Genomic DNA, 19,890 nt, shown 5'->3' with positions numbered 1-19,890 from the left:
AGCTTCACATGGAGATCCCCTGCATGGTCGACAAGATTGAAAAAGCCACCATCAGACCACATGGGAGACAATGACAGAGGTCCCCACATTGACCACAGTCTATAGCATATACTCAGCCCGACACCAACACAACCGAATCCACTTCAAGCCCTAATATCCGAACAACTAGCCATAATTTATGAAGTTCAAGCTTTAATTTCAGAAGTTCAAGACCTAATTTCAAGTTCGAGCCCCAATTTCCCAAGTTCGAGCCCTAATTTCCGACTTCAAACGCTAATATCCCGAAGGCAGCCCTAATCTACCAATTAATTGAGTGAAACATGGGACAATGAGGCACAATGTGTCGATCAATTCAGCAAAATAGAAATTAACAGCCCTTATTTGAAGACTGACCTTCGTAATTTGCCACAGAGACGGGACTGACGCCGATGGGACGAGTGATGCTCAGTCCACAAGATGAGGGAGCGATGCCGACCGACCACAAGGGGAAGGCAAGAGACGGTGACAGCGACGGGATGAGGGCGCCACGAGCGACGGGCGACGGCGGCGGGATGAGGGCGCCAGGAGCGATGAGCAACGGGCGACGGCGACTGGACGAGGGAGACAACAGAAGAACGGGCGTGACTCGCGATGCAATGACAACGACGACGCGATGCTAAGACCTTTGACTGAGCGACGTCGTTTTGCTCGTCCACGTGGAAATCAAATTTTGAACCGAATATCCACGTCACGCTCTTTTTTTAAATAAAAAAACGCCAGGTCAGCTTTTTGGCTAGAATTTTAGCCGGAGTCACTAAAGTGATTCATTTTTCCTCCGACTTGGCACCAAAGTTATCCAAAAAAAAGTTATGGCACCAAAGTGTCATTCATACACAACTTATGGCACTTATAGTGTCCTTTTGCCCCATTCTTGCCGTCCATCAGAAGGAAAAATAAGAAATTTTCCCAAGTGTCTCATGATTACTTGGGAGTGACATAATAAACGTCCATTTTTTCACTTCAAAATTTAATTTTTCAAGATGGTGCAGTTAATAAACACATCGAGGCACTCGATAAGAATCTAAAGATAGATCGAGCGATTTTCAATACACATCAAACAACGTCGAAATTTGAAAATATATTCTCATTTCAATATGTCATGGATAAAAGTACGATATTCCAACCATAATTAATATTTCTTATCGAGAATCTAGAAGCCATTTTCGATAAAATGTAATTTTAAAATTAGATCAACGGGGAGAAAAAATGTACCTTTCAACAGGTTTTGGGTGGCTTAAATTCTTTCTTAACGCACCAAGGCAGCTCATATTGCATCAGCGTCGACGACTCGAAAGGGATCGGAGGAGAATAAAGCCACTTCATCCGATAAACTCTCGTTCCCAATAATTAAAGTTGACAATGTCGACAACAAGTGATTAGGGGCGGCAATCAATTCCTTTTTTTATGTGTAGCTCCCTAATGTCAATGCCGACAGGATTGGGTCCACTACTTCCCAATTCCGAAATTGAATTTAGACATGTCAAAATAGGTTATAAGCTAATTTCTTAACGTATATTGATGGACTAAATTTTTATATGAGTTAATTATATTCGGTAAATGGGTCATAAGTGGGTTTAGAATGGTAAAATCCAAAACAATATGGGAGTAAATGGGTTCATAACGTACTTAGACCCAACTCACCTCGATGACTCTCTCTCGTCTCACTTGATCTCGCACTCGTTCACTCCGCACTCCCATCTCTATTTGGATATGGGTTTTCCTAGATTAGGTTAAATATGAAAGTGTTTTAGCAATATGAGTCAAGTCGGGTATGAGTCGGGTACAGGGTTCGGTCGGGTACGAGTCACTACATTTGCATTATATGAAAATAGGTCAAAACAGATTAAATTAATGAGTTAATTTGGGTTGAATCATTTTCGACTTAACTTGACCCGTTTGACAGGTCTAATTGAATTGAAGGGTAAATAAGAATGTTCATTTCCTTGATTGGACACTTGATCATCTCAAATTTATCCTCTTATTTATATATGCACATAACGTAAAAATTTATGTTATGTTTGTTTAACTGAAACTTTATGATAATGGAAAATATTTTCAATGGTAGCCATATTCAAGGAAAAGAGTTAGTTTTCATTTGTTTGGTAATTTAGAAAAAGTGATTTCCTTCTTCCGAGAAGGGGAAATTGTATTCCCCCAATCTCTTGTTGTTTTTAGTCCGTGAAAAATATTTTCCGTAGATTGATAAGTTTTACGATCATCGAAACACCGGAAAATCAGAAAGCAACGCTTGTCATTCTACGAAGTGGATGCTTTTGTGGTACTTGTCCCGGACACCACCGACCATTTCTGTGCTTGTTTGATTTGAGTTCGATATAGCAATCGCTTGAACGGTTCGATAAATCTTGCAAAATGTTACGGACATTAATAGAGAGAACCTCCTCTTGAATTGTCGTACAAGTTTGATGAAAGAGAAACTACAATCGAAGCTCTCACACATCGGTCAAAATTATCAAAGAGAAGTCCGGCATATAATTTAACTCGTCGGAAACGCATGTACAATCATTATAATATACTTCGTTGTTTCCTTTTGACCATAAGCTCCGCATGAAGTACTTCGCCGAGTAGTTTTAGTCTATTAGTACTTGTTATCATCTGAAATTATGACCATAGTCATGCCCCGAACATGCGAGCGCGACAAGATAGAGTTTGCAATCGATAAGAATTGTCGATCCAAAAGCTATGTCGTATGATATTTGTGGTTAGCATTCAAATCGCAAATAAGTTATAAGAGATTCTTCGCTTACTTATCTATGAAACGAGGGGGGAAAAGGCCAATAAGAATACTACACAAGAATACTACTAGCCTCACTTGTCCCACGATAACATTAAGATAACAATGATACTAATGATGGTGTAATAACAATAACAATAACACAATAATAATGGTAAATGCCATTTATTAGATTTCTCCAAAAGGTTGACATTATACAACAAGTGAAAAAGAGCTTCCCAACAGGAGCTCTTCAAAAAACCCAAGGGCCAACCAAAACATCATCTTTGCACATGCATCTCTCACAACCCCCACTATTGAAAATGGCAAGAAAAGAGCCCCAAAAAAAAACCATATGAACAATAAGAAAAAGAGATGAAAACAACCCTAACAGAGGGTTAAAAAAGAGTGGGTCAAAAGGACCGTAAAAAAGAGCAGATGGAAGTTTTTACCGTTTCTGCGGCGGAACAGATGATGGCACGAGACATGGTTTTGTAACTCGGAGCCCCACGGGCAGGGCTCAGCGTAGAGAGAACCACTCCACCAGCTCTCTCCCCATGCGCCTCCCCGCGGCGTCCGCGGGCTCCCCGGACGCAAGCGGCGACCGGCACAACGGGCAGCTGAAGTTCAGGTGCTGGAGCCACCCGTCGAGGCACGCCTTGTGGAAGACGTGGCGGCACCCGAGCTCCCGCACCTGCTCGCCCTCCCTCAGCACGGAGAGGCACACCACGCAGTCGGGGCGACCGGCGGGGGCGCAGCACCGGCGGGAGGAGAGCCGGTTCTGGTTGAGGTGGTCGGCGAGGGCGATGAGGCCGGCGAGGCCGGAGCCGATGAGGGCGGCGTCGACGGGGTCGGCGGGGTCGGAGGAGGGGCGGTGGGCGGATCTGGAGAGGCGGAGGGGGTGGAGGAGGGCGAGGATGAGGGAGCGGAGGTGGTGGACGCTGCGGGCGACGACGGCGAGGAGGAGGAGGGGGATGGAGTCGGAGGAGACATCGTAGAGTTGGCTCTGCAACATCGCCGGTTCGATGATTTCGACTGCGTTCCGGCAGGATGGAGGAAGGAGAGATGGAGATGGAGAGGTTTGGGTTTGGTCGTGGTCGGGGTCGGGGTCGTGGAGTGGATGGCCAAAACAGTGGGAGAGGGTCGTGCGCTGTATTATAGCAAAAGCATGTGCTGTGCGGGGCCCATGGTTCCTTCCATTTGGAAAAAGGTTTGGGTTCTTTTGATTGGAGAAAATTCCAAAAAAATCGAAAAAAAAAAATCAAAGCTGAGATGTTTTTATTTATTTATTAAATAATGGGTTTTTCTTCTTTATTTTTTTCGTTTGATAGCAACTTTGTTGATTTTCCTGTTTTTTTTCGATTGGGGGGGTGGCGGCCGGATGCATGTGGATAAAGATGCTTGTCGGAATCAAGTTGCAAAGTTTGGATTGTGATTTTGCCAATGATCTTTGAGAAAACTTATGGCCGCAACAATAATTAGGCCAAGTGGCTGAGGCTCTCGCCGAATGAGAGTAGGAGAGAGAGAGAGAGAGAGAGAGAGAGAGAGAGGAGGGGGGAAGCGAGGGCGATGTTTCAAATGCCATATCGAAAGTCATGGGTGCGCGGTTTGATCGGTCGAGCCGTGAAAACCGAGTGATTCATGAAATGAATATATGTAGTGTAGTGTTGGTGTGCTTAGATTAGATGGTCAAGCATGAGTATTGCGCATCAAGAGGTCAAAGGCTCGACTCAACCCCTTTGCAATCCTACTTTTCCATTTGGTTCAATCCGGCCGGGATTCACCAGTTTGCATGGTTTTTGACCAGTTTTGATTGCTGTTAATGTAGGGTTATCGACCGGACCAGATGCCTAATCGGTTTCGGATTGCACATTAGAAGGGTGAGAAAATGATGAGTATAGAACGTGACTATAGGCTCCCCTTTGCCTCGTGTATGACCTTTTCCTCACCATCTATTTTGAAAGCGGATGTATGATCTTTTCTACCCTATTTCCTAATTGTAAGATTTTTCAAGAAGTTATAGCTTCATTTGTTCTTTTTGAGTTTTATAAATTTTAAGATAAGTGTACTGAATGTTCTAAAATTTATCATGAAAATGCGATTAAATTCTAAAACTTACAAAAGCACAATCAAGTCAAGTTATTTTGTTAACTCTGTCCAACTTGATTAAAGAAAAATGTTGATGCGAATTTTTATTTATTTATTTCATCTCTATCATTATGGTATTAACCTTACAAAAACATGAAACATAAAACTAAAACAACGTTATTTTAGTCCAAAACCTAATTTCTTTAACCAAAGTTTAATGGAATTAGATTAAAAGATAAAAAAAAGGCTAAATTTCTTTTTTTTTAAAAAGACAATAAAAAAAAAGCAAAAGAGGCTGGCGCTCACTGCTGCTGCCCCTCCATCACCAAAATTTAAATGGAATTCTGGTTATGATATAAATTCCATACAGAAAAATATATATTTAGTATTTATATTTAGGGTTAATACCACGAAAAACCCTAAACTGGTACACTTGTGACACATTTACCCCAAACTATTTTGTTGACCATAAAAAACCCCAAACTGGTACACCTGTGACAATTTTACCCCGAACTATTTTTTTGACCATCAAAAACCCCAAACTGGTACATCTGTGACAATTTTACCCTGAACTTACCACAAAAAATCCCAAACTGGTACATATGTGATAATTTTACCCTGAATTAAAATTTTAATATTATTTTTTTATTTTTTTCGAATTTTTATTTATTTGTATTTATTTTTTTCCTTTTATTTTTTTTTTCTTTATCTTCAACCTCTGGCCGGTCGCCGGTCCGGCGACCGGCTAGAGGTGGAAGCCGGCGAGGGCCGCCCTCGCCGGCGTCGGGCTAGAGCCGTCCTCGCTAGATCCGGCGAGGGTCACCCTCGCCAGTATTGGGGGAGGGCTGCCCTCGCTTGCGTCGGGCGAGGGCCGTCCTCGCCAGATCCGGCGAGGACCGCCCTCGCCTGCGTCGGGCGGGGGCCGCCCTCGCCGGCGTCGGGCGAGGGCTGTTCTCGCCCGCCCAGGGCAAGGGCGATCCTCGCCCGACTCAGGCGAGGGCGACCCTCACCGGTATCGGGCGAGGTTGCCCTCGCCGGGATTTGCGAGGGCGACCCTCGCTGCGTCGGGCGAGTGCGTCCTCGCCCGCCCGGGCAAGGGCGACCCTCGCCCGACTCGGGCGAGGGCGACCCTCGCTGCGTCGGGCGAGGTTGCCCTCGCCGGCATCCGGCGAGGGCTGTCTCGCCCGCCCGAGCAAGGCGACCCTCGCCCGACTCGGGCGAGGCGACCCTCGCCTGCGTTGGGCGAGGGCCGCCTCGCCGGCTCGGCGAGGGCCTTCACTGGGCGAGCAAGGACGGCCCTCGCCCGAGTCGGGCGAGGGCGGCCCTCCGCCGGCGTCGGGCGAGGACCGTCCTCGCCCGGCCGGCGAGGGCCGCCTCGCTAGATCCGGCGAGGGTCGCCCTTGCCGAGTCGAGCGAGCGGGCCGCCCTTGCTGAGTCGAGCGAGGGCGGCCCTTGCCAGCGGCTGCCGAGGGCGGCCCTCGCCGACTTCCACCTCTGGCCGGTCGCCGGACCGGCGACCGGCCAGAGGTTGAAGTGAAGAAAAAAAAAATTCAAAAAAATTCAGAAAAAAAAAATAATATTAAAAATTAGTTGGGGTAAAATTGTCACATGTGTATCAGTTTGGGGTTTTTTGTGGTATGTTCGGGGTAAAATTGTCACAGGTGTACCAGTTTGGGGTTTTTTATGGTCAAAAAAATAGTTTGGGGTAAATGTGTCACAAGTGTACCAGTTTAGGGTTTTTCGTGGTATTAACCCTTATATTTATTACATATTTTAGGTATATTTAGTATAGTTTACTATTTAATAAATTTTTATTAGAGAACGATGGAAAAGGAAAAAAGAAATAAAAAAGAGACGGAAACAATAAACAAGCAAATAAAAATGAAGTAGGCGAGAGTGTTGTAAGAGATTATTACCATATCTATTTGTGCAATTTTAAGGTTCATATGCAATGGTATGCCAATCATAACAAACAATGAACACGACAATATATGAAAATATCACATTTTACTTGTGCAATTTACCAAATAATGGATAAGATATAGCAAAATCCATATATTTCATATCTTATCTTATCCAGTCATTTACTGGCTAAGAAATCAAGACGACCAAACGCAACCTTTGGATTTCTAAAATCCAAGGCATTCGGTTTACGTTTTCTAGATCGCTTTGGGGAAATGTTGGCATCGGCAAAGTTGAAGCCCAAGGCAGACCTGGGCCTTCAACTTTTTCGAAAAGCAACTTTGAGAATTTAATAAACTTTTTCTTCCAACTCCGCCTTCACTAAACTTATGATACTCCACTTTTACCCCCAATGCGATGTCGCCAACGAGTCAAATCCGATCGCCTTGCTCACCAGTGTCTGATAGCCTAGCGTCGCCGACGCAGTTTTTCTTGTTTCATTTTATTAATTTATTTAAATATTCGACTAAAGTCCTTTACGAAGAATGTAATTTTTTTTTTCAAACGCCGTATGAACCAAAGTTGATTCTCAATACAATTTTCGATTACATCTTACCAAATATTATTTGCATTTCGAAAAAATTAACCTCGATCTTCTTCATATTCCCAAAAAGCTTTCCTCGGATGCCGAACGAAACGCTGATATGGTACTCATAGTCTCATATGCCAACTAGAATGAAAACAATTTGGGGGAAAATTAAAAAAGAAAAAGAAAAGGCAAAGTTTTATGCATTACGATAAGTAATCGCAATTAGTAAACAAACGCAAGTGGACATTGGGACGGCGAGAGATCGGACAGTCGGGACAACGACCGCCTCCGAGATTGGGATTTGCCGCGATCTCCGGCACAATTATCTACACACGCATCAATTAATAGTAGTTGGAGTCATATTGCAAACTAAAAATTAATTTAAAAAAAACAAAATAAAAAAATGGTGGAATCTTCACCCTCCAAGGAAGATCAGTGGACCACCGACCCTGCTACTCATTCATTTTTCTTTTTTCTTCTTTTTAAATTACCTTACTTAATATGTAGCCCTCAAGAAAATTAGTGTAATTTTTTATTTATTTATGGTGGGTTAATATGTGCTGATTCGATGTGAAGATACAATACCACACTTCATGTACCACATCTAGAGAGCTGATATCGCCCAGCTTACTTAAGTTATAAAAGTCGAGATTGTGGGATGCGCGCTCTTGTTAAAAGTAGGTACATTTGGCGAAAAGATATATTTAATTGAAGGAATTGTCCGTCAAGGCACCGTAGAAGTGTCTGAGGGAAAAAAAAATATTATTTTTTCAGGGTGTAATTATATCAAGTATTATAATCTCGCTCATATAAATTGATTCACGCTAACCTAATCTATACAAATGACCTTTTCTACTCAATTTATTGCCCCGCAACAAATAATTATACTTTTGTTTTTCTAAATGGTGCTGCACCCAATAATTTTTTTTTTTTTTTTGGTCTGAGGTAATGCGTACCATACCCTAGAAAGACTTACATTCCTTGTTCGGTAGCATCACATAGGCATCTCTTTTTTTTGGGTCGATTATGTTTTTGGTCAACACATAAGCATATTGACTCGACCTAACCTAACTATGTACTTTTCCCACCCCCATTTTGCTATTCAAAAGAAATACGCAGCCAGATTTGATAGGTGCCAACAACCACTGCTCGGAGAGAACAATTCTCAATGAAAGAACAAAAGACAAAATGAAAAGAATTCATGAAGCCCTAGAGGGAGTAGACCTTGAGAAGAGGGCTCTCTAGAGTCTTCACTTAGATAAGGAACGAGGGTTGTGTATAGCTTATAATATAATAAAATTTGAATATGATATAAGCTCGAGAAATATTAAATTTGAAAAAGATGGCGGGACCTTAAGAATAAGAATAGAAAGTCTAGGATGTTCTCCAATGGAGACTGGACGGCAAAAGCGAAGGATAGGCTTTCCCCTCGGCCAATAAGTGGTGCGCATCCGCGACTTTCAACCGTCAATGTGTGATTTAGTCACTTGCGCACTCCGATTATACTTCTATTCTTGCCGTCAATAATTGCACAATTAACAAAAAGCAAAAGATAAGACATCATCATCATCATCTCTGTTTCCACACCCACTTGGTTAATTGGCGAAGCGGATGCGATGTTCTCTACGTCTGTCTCTCGCTTTTGATTAATCAAATGACACCCCATCTAATCTTTAGATGAGATGAAGACGACGTGCCGGGCCCCGATTGATGGAACTCTCCCTTTTGAAGGGTCGTAATTCTCGTATTGTACAGGCTTGCTTGTGCCACAGAAACATCCCACATACATATCAGTCCCTACTAAACACGTACCCTGGCGGATGGAAATAGGAGTAAAAAACAAAGTAAGACAATTGAGACGTGCGAACGGCATCATCCTCACAGGTTAAACATTCGAAATCTATTCGAAATCTCTCCAACAGTTCATGGGACGAGAAAAGAGACTTGGAGTTGACATTTTCAATATTCTAAAAAAAATCGTTTGTGTAGATTAAAACAATTAGTCGATGAAAGTTTTTTTTACTATCGATAACGATTTATACCCAAACATTTTAGTAGACATCGAGAATATTTTTAATTTATTTATTTTCGTAGCAATTATTTTTTTAGAAAATATTCTCCAAATCTTTAATTTTCTACAAAATAAACGCATCCTATAACACATTCGCACTTAACCCCGGAAATTTAAACCTCTCCTACGTTACACAAAAATCAATCTTTTTCCATTCCAAAGTCGAAGGGTACTGAACTTCCACACCTTGCACTTCTATTACCAAAAATCTTGGTTACCCTTTATTTTTCAGGGCCCGATCTTAAAGTACAAAGTCAACAGCTGACAATATTAGGATTTTGCGATCCTCAACATCTATGCCTTGATTCACATAAATATGAAAATGGCACAACCCACTGCTCAGGAGCATTCTTCATGAAATTCAGTAACATCAATCTATTCAGGTGCACCATGTGTTGAGATTAGGCAACAAGCCCGCTGATTAGTTGGCCACTTTTGGCCCTAGAACACGCGCAGAAGCAAGATTTCTCTCTAACCCGCCTTCGAGTTAGATATCTTAAGGCTACCCTTTGTGCTAGCCTCTTATATTCACCGAAAAAAAGATCGTACAACCAATATCTTTGGAATCTAACATCACAAGTCAATTGGCACGAAGAACTACTGTCACGGCGAAACAAGGAACGTCCTCCACTAGAACAAGCAACACGTCAAAAAATAAATTTGAAGCACCTCATGCACTTAACCTGGACTGCTTTTTTTATGCACAGCTACCGAGCACTCCAAAATCAGCAGAGGGGAAGCGATGGTGGAGATTGATTGCTATATCATGGATGACGCTCCTTTGGATTCACAAATACGAAAGGTGATTTACAAGTTCATAACAAGGGGGTGGCGTGCATAATAACTCAAGATGCTCTTCTTTCCCTCTTCATCAACTCCTGAATAAAATTTGAGACAGCATATATTGTTACCAAGAAATATCAAAATCTTAACTTTTCCATGAGCTCGAATTGAAATCATACCAATTTGGTGCTGGCGAGTGACGATTGATGCCTTGCTCTCTTGGTGCGTAGGCACTCCCCACACCAGCTAGAGAAATCTGTCTGATATTTCCTCAGCTCTCGAAAGACAGAACTGCTTCGAAGGTGTTTGACACAGGTCAGGCAGCTTAATTTAAAGAAGTCATCCAGCAGAAAAAGAGACCAAAAACACAGCATCACACGGTTACAAAATTCTAGCTCTGTTAAAATTAAGCTTCCCATCTTTTACCATCGCGAGGCAATATTGTACTGAAAGGATGCATTTCTTACCATCTCCAAAGCTCAAATGTCGTTAAACAATTTGCTTTAGCTAAAGATTTGTGTTAGCATATCTGTAGACAAGAAAGAGACGACGCATGAATTTATAAATGGCATTTAAACTGGGTTCAAATTTAAGAAGCTTGTTATTTGATACCCAACTCATGCTTGATTTATCTTCTCTATTATGATTGGAATTTGATTTTGGTCTTCCTCATTTTGCTTGTCCATATGTTTGAATTCGACTTAGAAGATATTTGGTAATCGACATACTCAAAAGAGACTCCATTTGATAAGTAATCCAAATTAGGCTTCTGTTGAAATTAAGATAGCTAAAATTCAACTTAACTCACCGAATATCCAGAACAAATTATAATAAATCTAATATCTGGAACATGCTATTAGACTTTTGAAACTTCAAATCCGTTGTTAAATTTTAGCTCAGGAGGTGTGTGTTAAATTAAGATTGAGCTAAAAGGGTAGTGACATTATCAGAGAAAAAGATGACCACTGTGAAAGATGGTGGCAATGCTTTGGCTGTAGATCACTTGCATATTAACACCAGTATTACCAAGAAAGGAAATCATATAAATTAATGCCATGTAAGAAGACCAAATCACGAAGTGAGGTACTTCAAGAAGGCAGATGATAGCAAACTGATGGAAGGGATGGTACCTTCTGCACCACATAATTAAGTTGGCCCGATGTCCAGATGTTGTGGCCCTAGCACCATGACGATGGCGACCACGATGCAGAACTGCATGACCAGGCAAATGGTCATAGTCAAAGCTTTCCTGCACAAGAGCATTTAACAACAGTGAAGTGAATGAGCACTTAACAGATAAAAATCTAAGAAGTACAGCGAAACAGAAACCTACACTTCATCAATGCATATTAAACAACATAGCTACACAAGAACAAAATAACAGGTTTGCATACCTCTGGCTGTGTCTCTGAGTTTACATGCTTATCACATCGAACGCCACGAAAGAACAATTCTCCACCCAAAAATTGCTCACCCAAACAAACATTTAAAGTGACTTCAGAGTCATCTACATGGAAACCTGAAAAAACAGAGTCGTTCCACTTCCTTAAGAGTTAGAAAGAAGAATCCAGAACTTCAATTTCAAGGAAGAAGGTGGAGGATAACCAACAGGTGACAAAAATGAAGAGGCAACCGAAAAAGGCAAAAAACCGCGATGCATGTAAGATAATATCAGAAAAAAAAACCAACTAATTAATAGAGAGAGAGAGAGGTAAGGCTAAAAATATGATCTTACAAAAAAAAATTATAGAATTGTCGTACAAGTCTCTATTGAGCATAAAGGGACCACCACAGCAACATCGATTATGGACATTTGAGTAAACTAAAATATATTATACGTAGAGTAGCGGGCTGCATTTGCTTTGTAAACCTGGATTAGATAAAAACTTCCGGAAAGATCAATCAAATGTTCTGCAAAGCAAATCAGCCTTGAGAAGCTATATGGAGTGAGATTTTCGCCAGCAAGTTCAGTACTTTTGACTTTTCGATGCGAAAGGATAAAGCAAATGATTTAAAGAAAATTTTCAACTACACATCATTTAGAAATCCAAATAGATAGTATCATACAATTGATAATGATTGAATTAAATGATTACCCACCTAGTTCAACATCCCTATCCATTCCATATTCAACAACAAAACCATGATGAGAATCCAGGGTTGCCCCGCCAACTTCTGGATAGAAAACTGCAAAGATATAATGAGAGTTTTCAAGTCTAGAGTACATTATGCACAGCCTCCCTCTATAAATCACAGAATGGATATTTAATTCATATTACCTCTAGCTATGGGACGAACAAATTCATCCATCATTCTGGCAAGCATGTTCTCCAAACCAAAGTCGTCAAGGACAACTCCATATTTGTTCATCGTATTTGGTCGCATGATCCTGAAATTTGTGTCATGGACCCATCTTTCAAAGTTCTCTACCTAAGCAATCAGAACCTGATAAGACAACACAGCTACTAAACTCAAGCTGAAAACAGAGTGCCACATAATGGCAAGAAAAGTGAAATGATACCTCGGACAATAACATTGCACGGGCCCGTGACTGAAGCATCTCAAATACATATATCCCCGGTGAGGGTTCAGTAATTATACTTCTAAAACTCTCTTCTGTGTTTTCCTTCAACGCTCTCAGAAACGAGGGCACAAAGAAACTTGCAGCGTGCATGGTGTAAAGCTCTCTGTGCAGAGGCTACAGAGATGAGGGAAGGTTAAGAAGCCCATAGCATCTACTTACTTGCATAAAGAGAACCATTTTGACAGAAATGGGTTAAGCATTGGTACGTTCTTATGCAAACAACAATTGAAGGCTCAAAATGTCCTTTGGAACATCACATATACATCAACCTGCCACGACAGTGTGGTGATATACGGCTCCTTCTCATAAAAAAGGAGTTGAAACCTTCACCTGCTGTCAAAGTAAAGACATTGAAATAGCTACATTTACGTGAAAGGTTACCTTATAGTTAGCTAGAATCTTCTGCCTGTATTCTCGATGCCTTAGAACCTGTCAACAATTAGTACAATCGTGAACTGCAATGACTACGTGAAAACCACAATAGTCAAGCCCGAAACTGAGACAACAAAGAAGACTGCAGAAAAACACGCAGCTCACTCTCGGGATCTGAATAAACTCTCTTCAGCCCCTCCCTCGATACGTACTCAGTTACCAAATCACAGGATAAACCGGCACATTTAGGGTCAAAGCTTCAAACAATCATACGAAATGCAGCAATATTCAACGACCACCACGTGGATCATGCATTGCATTAGCAACCTCTCGTCCCAAAGCTCATACAATCCAATGCCTAGAATCGACATTTCTACCGCCACGGGAAAGAGCACTCACACGCGTGCGTTCGCCCTCGGGGGAGTACCGGAGGAGGATGTCGCGCATGTAGTCGACCTTGGCGTCGCGGGAGAGGGACAGGAGCGTAGGAGGCAAGTAGCGCTCCAGGGAGCTGAAGAGCATGGGGCTGAAATCGAGCTGGCTCTGCAGGTCCTCGTAGCTGTCCGGCTCGTGATCGGCGGTGGGGTTCAGGCGGAGCCGGTGGGCCGCTCTGGCCGACGCCGGGGAGGCCCCGAGGAGGACGCCGTTGCCGTTGCCGTTGCCGTTGCCGTTGCTCGCGGGGCTGGCCGGTTGGAACTGCTTGAATCGATCGGCAGGGGAGGCGTCCACCGACATTGCTGGGGCCCCCCGCGTCTTCTGCGAATCGGAGTTTCCGTTAGGGTTTCAGGGGGGAATCCTGAGGAAGAAGAAGAAGAAGAAGAAGCTGGTGATTAGGAGAGAGGAGTGAGGAATGTGTGTGCGCGCCTGCGATGGCGGGACCCTTTGATGACGTGGACGGTGTAATGTAAGGTTAAATCGGGCCCACTTTTCGATCTCCCGAAAAGTGTCATGTACAATATATCATATATTATATAATATATTATATTATATAAAATAATATAATATAATATTATATAATATAATATAAGGTTAATACTACAAAAAACTTTAAACGGGTACATATGTAATAAATTTATCTTAAACTAATTTTTTGACCACAAAAAATCCTAAATTAGTACATCTGTGACAATTTTACCCTATATTAATTTCTTTTAAATTTTATCGTCAAATTTCTGAGTTGGATGACACGTGACAGCTTGACAAACGTGCCAATTTGGGGTTTTACCCTCCATTTGTCACAGGTATACCAGTTTGTGATTTTTTGTAGTATTAATTCAATTTAACAGAGAGTAAATTTGCCATAAATTTACCAGTTCGAGGTTTTTCGTGGTAAAAAAATTAGTTTGGAATAAATTTGTCATAGGTGTACCAGTTTGGGGTTTTTCGTGGTATTAACCCTATAATATATGTGATCATATATACAATATGATATCGTTAAGTAATGTGGCAGTGATTATGTGATTAATTACCATAATCCGTGTATTATGAATCTCATCCTATCTAACGCTAAGTGTATCTGTATATCTCGCTCTTAATTGATTGGTTATCCGTGACACTACTTGTGGTATATTAATCGCATAAAATACATTCTCCCCTTTCACTAATTTTGTCAATGGTAAAAGCAGTGGCCATTAAAAATGAATTTAGCAGCATTATAGTTTTCAGTAAGATAATCACTCTTATATTACATATAATTACTATTTCAAAGATTAAATTATTCTAAATTAATTTGTTCGACAAGTGTCTTGAGGACACTCATAGAGCATTTTCGAGGCACTCAATTATGTGACCCAAAAGGCCCCAACCCTCATTGGATGGAATCCCATCAGCCGCTTTTTTTTCTGAATGGATGAGTTATTAGTACAAACACTATTTACATGCAACTTAACTAAATGTATATACGGATGATGTCATGTTTATAAGTTATAACCCACCAGTAATAAACGGGAGGAGATGAAAATTAAACTGTACGAATGTGAAAAAAATCAGCATTATAATTATAAAATCTAAAATTATTTTTAGATTACATCGGTAACTTGCCGCTAGAAAAGCTAATGTGGCATCATATTAAAAAGTCACCTAGCAGCGATTTTATCCGTAAAATAATGTAATGCCGCAATGAAAATAGAGTGTAGCTTTTTCACTTGCCCTTCCTTGATTGTCAGTTGCTTCTTCATTGATACTGTGGTGATAGGGCCCGTTTGGTTCAACTATGCAAATACATTTAGGTTAAAACTTCTTGGAGAAATGTAAGTGGCGTTCGATAAACAATCATTTGTGAAGCTATTTTAACCCAAGTAGTGTTTGACATATCTTTTTTTGCCAAGAGCTTTGGGATTTTCTTTTTTATTAAAAAAAAAAGCTTATGGCGAAGGGCTACGGCCGCTAGCGAGCCAGATCTATCTACAGAGGCTGTCGCTTGAGGTCGAGCGACCCCTATCGAGGGTCGCGCGACCTAGGTGGCCGTTGCCAGTGTCATGCGACCCAAACGGCCCTTGTCAGGGTTGTACAACCTCGTCGGCTCTTCGCCGTTTTCGATTTGGTGTTGTTGGCTCTAGCCAGCCACCCTCGCGCAAAGAAGATATAGTAACAACAAGGGGCAAAATCGGAATATTAAAGAATAATTGAGGGTATATTGGGAAGGAAAAAATTGGTTTCGGCATTTGGCAAATGTTGAAAGCCCAAAGCTGCTCCGGACCAACTTTGAGCTTTGAGCATTTCCAATGCTGGCTTTCGATCGAAAGTCTATTAGGAATGCTTGCCAAACATCCCAATATTTTCCCATGAGGTTTTCAAGGCCGAAAGTCCATTGGGAATGCTGAAGCAAACGGGGTCTATGTGGTGGTCGTTATAAACTAGCGACGATGATCGTGGTGCTCGTCAAGGACGAAGGTGACTGTTGCTGCGACGAAAGTCCAACGTCAATCGTCCACATTTAGCTAGGGTTATTTTGCTTGATTTTTATCTCAAATTTCTTATTTTTAGTTTTTTTAACCAATTTTTTGAGTTACTCGACTTTTCGTGTTTGGTAATACTCCAAACATGTAAAGATATATTTAGGGGTTTCTTACCTCATATCATCACATCTTATTATGGATAATTATTGAAAAAGTTCTAATCCTATTGCGTGGATACCAATTTATTTCTAAATTTTTTAATTTGATCAATTTAGTCTTAACCTTTTGACAATTTGTTAACGTAGTCATTTCGGCTAATTTTGGCTGGAAATTGCTAATGTGGATGTTGGCGTCCTAAGTGACACAGTCAACACTAAGATAGATAAATTTTGCACATTTTCTTAAATTTTTCATAATTTTTTTATAAATTCTTTTGATTTTTTTTGTTTTTTTTTTCTATTTCTTTCTTTCTTTCCGCATTGTTCCTACTAAGTCCAATGAGGGCTTTATGGCCTTCACCCAGTGGCCGGCCAGGGTTGGTCGACGACTCTCGTGGCCCATAGTGGAAAAAAAAATTATAAAAAAAAATTTGAAAAAAATTGCAAAAGTTGTCCGCGTCAGAGCTGGCTGTGCCACGTACGATGACCGGCATCCACATCAATAATTGCCAGTTAAAGTTGGCGGGAAGGACTGTATTGGCAAATCATCAAAAGTTTTAAAACTAAATTGGCCAAATTAAAAAAATGTAGTACTAAATTGTCATCCATATAATAGATTTATGATTTTTCCGGTAATTTTTCCCATCTTATCCTAATCCCCATCCTGGCATTCAAATGCAATCTTAAGGAATGCAAATTAATAATCATATGGAAATATTCAAATAATGACCCACATTTCATCACTATTTATCCTCCTTCCATGTCCACATTTCTTCCTTCTCAAGCTTTTACCTTTAAAGTATGATTTGTCATGATTGCATTTTTAATGAAAAAAGACGATCACATTTTGATTGGAAAAATCCTTATTAGATTTCAGTGATTTTAAAGAAACTCTTAAGTTGCATGAGTAGGGAAGTTGAAACTCACAGATCACACAAAATTACATCGAAAGTAGTATGCTCACCAAAAAAAAGAAAATTATCAAAATAGTCTTAAGTCTATTTTAATTGTGCCAATTCTGTCACAAACTTTTTTTTGTGCCAATCGAGTCTTAAAGCTTTTGCTTTTGTGCCAATTTAGTCCATCTGGCCAATTTTGGCCTGCCGGCATTGACATTGACGCTAGTTGTCCTACGCGGCGTAGCCAGCGCTGACGTAGATAATTTTTAATAATATTACAATATTTTTTCGAATTTTTATTTATTTTTCCTTTTTTTTTTCTTTTCTTTCCCTTTCTTCTTTTGTCCTCTTTTCATCTTCAACCTCTAGCCAGCGAGGTCGGCCCTGCCGGCCATTGGCAAGGCTTGCCTTCACCCAACCAGTAGCATTGGCCTTGCTAGTGGCTAGGCTGGGTGAGGGCGATTTCGCTAGCAGCCGATGGGGCTGACCTCGCCGACCCCCGCGTCTAGCTAGTAGCCGGTTCTAGCAACCTGTTAGAGGTTGAAGATGAAGGAACGAAAAAAAAAAAGGGAAAAAGGAAAGAAAAAATTCGGAAAATTATTAAAATATTATTAAAAATGGTCCACATCAGTGCTAGCTACGTAGGATAGCCGGCGTCCATGTCAGTGTCGGCCGGTAAAAATTGGCTAGATGAACTGAATTGGCTCAAATGCAAAAGGTTTATAATTTAATTGAAACAATTCAAATATGTTTATGATTGTTTTGATAATTCTCCCCACTAAAAAAGGAGGGAGGACTAGGCCTGCTCGATCTAAAACTCTGAAACAAAGTATTGTTGGGCCGCATGCTCTAGAGCCTCATCAATTATCCGTCCTCATCCTTATGGAGTACGTGGTTCATCAGATTAAATGCAGAGATACTCTCATTATGCAACTTGACATAAAAGGGTAATATGGCTTGGAGTTGGTGATGAATTCTCAAACCAAGACTTGCTCTAACACCTATCATCTCTAGCCAAACATACTGTTGCAAAGACATGGAATTTAGAAGGGAGGGATTTGCCGTGGACTGATATATAAATTGATTTGGACCTGTGATATTGGCAATCATAATTTTATCGGCTGGCTTGTTTGTAGAGATAAGCTACCGACATCAGTAGTCATATCATGATGGTTGTCTTCAGTTGATACTAATTATAACTTTTGTATGACCGGTATAGAAAACAAAAATCACTTATTCTTTGAGTGCACCTAGATAAGTAATATATGGCGCAGTATTTTGTCACAAACTGGAATTAGGTGTTCTGTATGAGGTTGGAATTTAGAACTTCAACGGATGATCAAGGCCACCAAGGGCAATAGCTTGAATGCGAGACTCCTCAAACTATCTTTATTAGCAACTATGGAACACAAAACAAGTCAATTGAGCCTCATCTTCTGTTGGCTGGGATTTGGAAGGTTGTAAGAGGTAGGGTGTCACTCTACCAACATTGTAGGTCTTCTCAGGAAAATGTTTTATTGCCTACTATATGGAGGCTTCCTTTCTCCATCTTCGTGCATAATTAGTATTTGTGTAATGCCAGGGGATTCTCCTAAGCTTTGGTACCTCATTTGATTAACTGCAAAGTTTACGAATCGACTTGACAAAGGACGTCCTAGCACACAAGGCCCCCACATCATTTACTCATATTTAACTAGACATATTATTTGCATTTTGTACAAGGAAAAGAAATCATAAGTTTGGAATGACATCGGACCAGAGATAGTGTGACTATTTCAACGTAGAACAAGTGAAGTCAACAGAGAGAACGAAATGAGTAAGTTATCTAAGCACGATTAATGCTGCACGAGCAAGAGAATAGAAAAGTGTTATATTATCTCACTCGGACTTGGCTCAACTTGTAAGAAACTGTGAAGCTGGTCAATTTAGTTTTAGCTCAGTCTCTCCACTTAGCCTTGTACGTATTTCATGCTTAAAGTTCGACTTTAGTAACGTTAAATTCTAACTTGATGTTCGGACACAATTTACTTGGAAATTAGATGTTAATATGTCAATGTGAAAGTAGCTCTCTCTCTCTCAATGCCCAAGAAGGTGTTTGGTTTAAGGTTTTTGGTGATCGGAGATGCGGGCAATAGCTCAAAAAGAGAGTACATGTCTCGTCTACTCTATACCAGATATTCGACAGAATTTCTTGAATACTTTGGATTCAAAAGGTGATTATGTGCAAGCATTTTACAATGTAGACACACTACAGCCTCTGCTATAAACTTCATCTGGTATGGTCAGTACGTAATGACCCAATCTATCAACTGCCTACACGCATTAAAAACGAAGGAGTTCGAAGAAGAGTACTTTCTCGACGACACAAGAGAACACCATCGTATTGAAAATGCCGGGCACGTCGAGAATCATTTATCTGAAAGTATAGCAATAGAAAAAGAAGAAGTCACATGAGAATTCAAGAATCTTGCTGGAGAATTTCCAATGTTCATATGTGCCGCAACTACCGCTATTTTTTGGTCTTTGACCTAATTTGACTCATGACACTAGAGCTGCCCTTCTCATACCCCACACCAGGAATCTGCTGTTCTTCCAAATGTATTCTGCTGCTCTCTTTATACAGCTCATCCCGCTTGGCTCTCAAAGCAGATAGCCGGAGATATCTTTCCCGATCTCTCTTGTCGATTGGTCGCCCGCTACCATCGTGCAAGTCCCTGATCAGTTTGTGACTTGCCTGCTCTATCTTCTTCTCGGTTGATCGTATCGCCTTCTCCACC

At 40.9% G+C, this 19,890-nt stretch overlaps 2 protein-coding genes across 3 annotated transcripts; both read right to left on the bottom strand.

The window, feature by feature from the left end:
- Positions 1-2,940: 2,940 nt before the first annotated feature.
- On the bottom strand, positions 2,941-3,895 carry LOC115693525 (E3 ubiquitin-protein ligase RHA2A). The gene has a single exon (XM_030620546.2). It carries the CDS (start codon positions 3,783-3,785, stop codon positions 3,291-3,293), a length of 495 nt encoding a protein of 164 aa, XP_030476406.1. The 5' UTR covers positions 3,786-3,895; the 3' UTR covers positions 2,941-3,290.
- A 5,989-nt stretch (positions 3,896-9,884) lies between these two features.
- LOC115693527 (2-oxoglutarate and iron-dependent oxygenase domain-containing protein CP2-like) lies at positions 9,885-13,986 on the bottom strand. 2 transcript variants are annotated; one of them, XM_030620549.2, is made up of 9 exons: positions 13,559-13,986; positions 13,169-13,216; positions 12,725-12,901; positions 12,483-12,633; positions 12,304-12,390; positions 11,598-11,722; positions 11,334-11,452; positions 10,383-10,497; positions 9,885-10,298 (listed from the first exon to the last, which is right to left on the bottom strand). In XM_030620549.2, exons 1-9 carry the CDS (start codon positions 13,892-13,894, stop codon positions 10,266-10,268), a joined length of 1,191 nt encoding a protein of 396 aa, XP_030476409.1. In that variant the 5' UTR covers positions 13,895-13,986; the 3' UTR covers positions 9,885-10,265. The 2 variants fall into 2 exon arrangements, with proteins under 2 accessions (XP_030476409.1, XP_030476410.1); XM_030620550.2 differs by having other exon boundaries at positions 10,383-10,494; positions 13,559-13,985.
- Positions 13,987-19,890: the final 5,904 nt, after the last annotated feature.

The sequence above is a fragment of the Syzygium oleosum genome, unplaced genomic scaffold (assembly GCF_021117445.2).
Source record: "Syzygium oleosum isolate NSW1041296 unplaced genomic scaffold, Sole_v2.1 Sole_v2.03, whole genome shotgun sequence".
NCBI lineage: Eukaryota > Viridiplantae > Streptophyta > Magnoliopsida > Myrtales > Myrtaceae > Syzygium > Syzygium oleosum.
Note: the sequence above shows the minus strand (reverse complement) of the source record. Positions and strands in the feature narration are given on the sequence as shown.

Bases quoted from the DNA above. Each gene is read 5' to 3' on its own strand.
- LOC115693525 (XM_030620546.2), bottom strand. From the start codon at position 3,785: ATGTTGCAGAGCCAACTCTACGATGTCTCCTCCGACTCCATCCCCCTC.
- LOC115693527 (XM_030620549.2), bottom strand. From the start codon at position 13,894: ATGTCGGTGGACGCCTCCCCTGCCGATCGATTCAAGCAGTTCCAACCG. The intron at 12,391-12,482 runs GTAATATGAATT...ATATCTTTGCAG, and splicing joins TGTTCGTCCCATAGCTAGAG to TTTTCTATCCAGAAGTTGGC. The intron at 11,723-12,303 runs GTGGGTAATCAT...CTGTTTTTTCAG, and splicing joins GGATAGGGATGTTGAACTAG to GTTTCCATGTAGATGACTCT.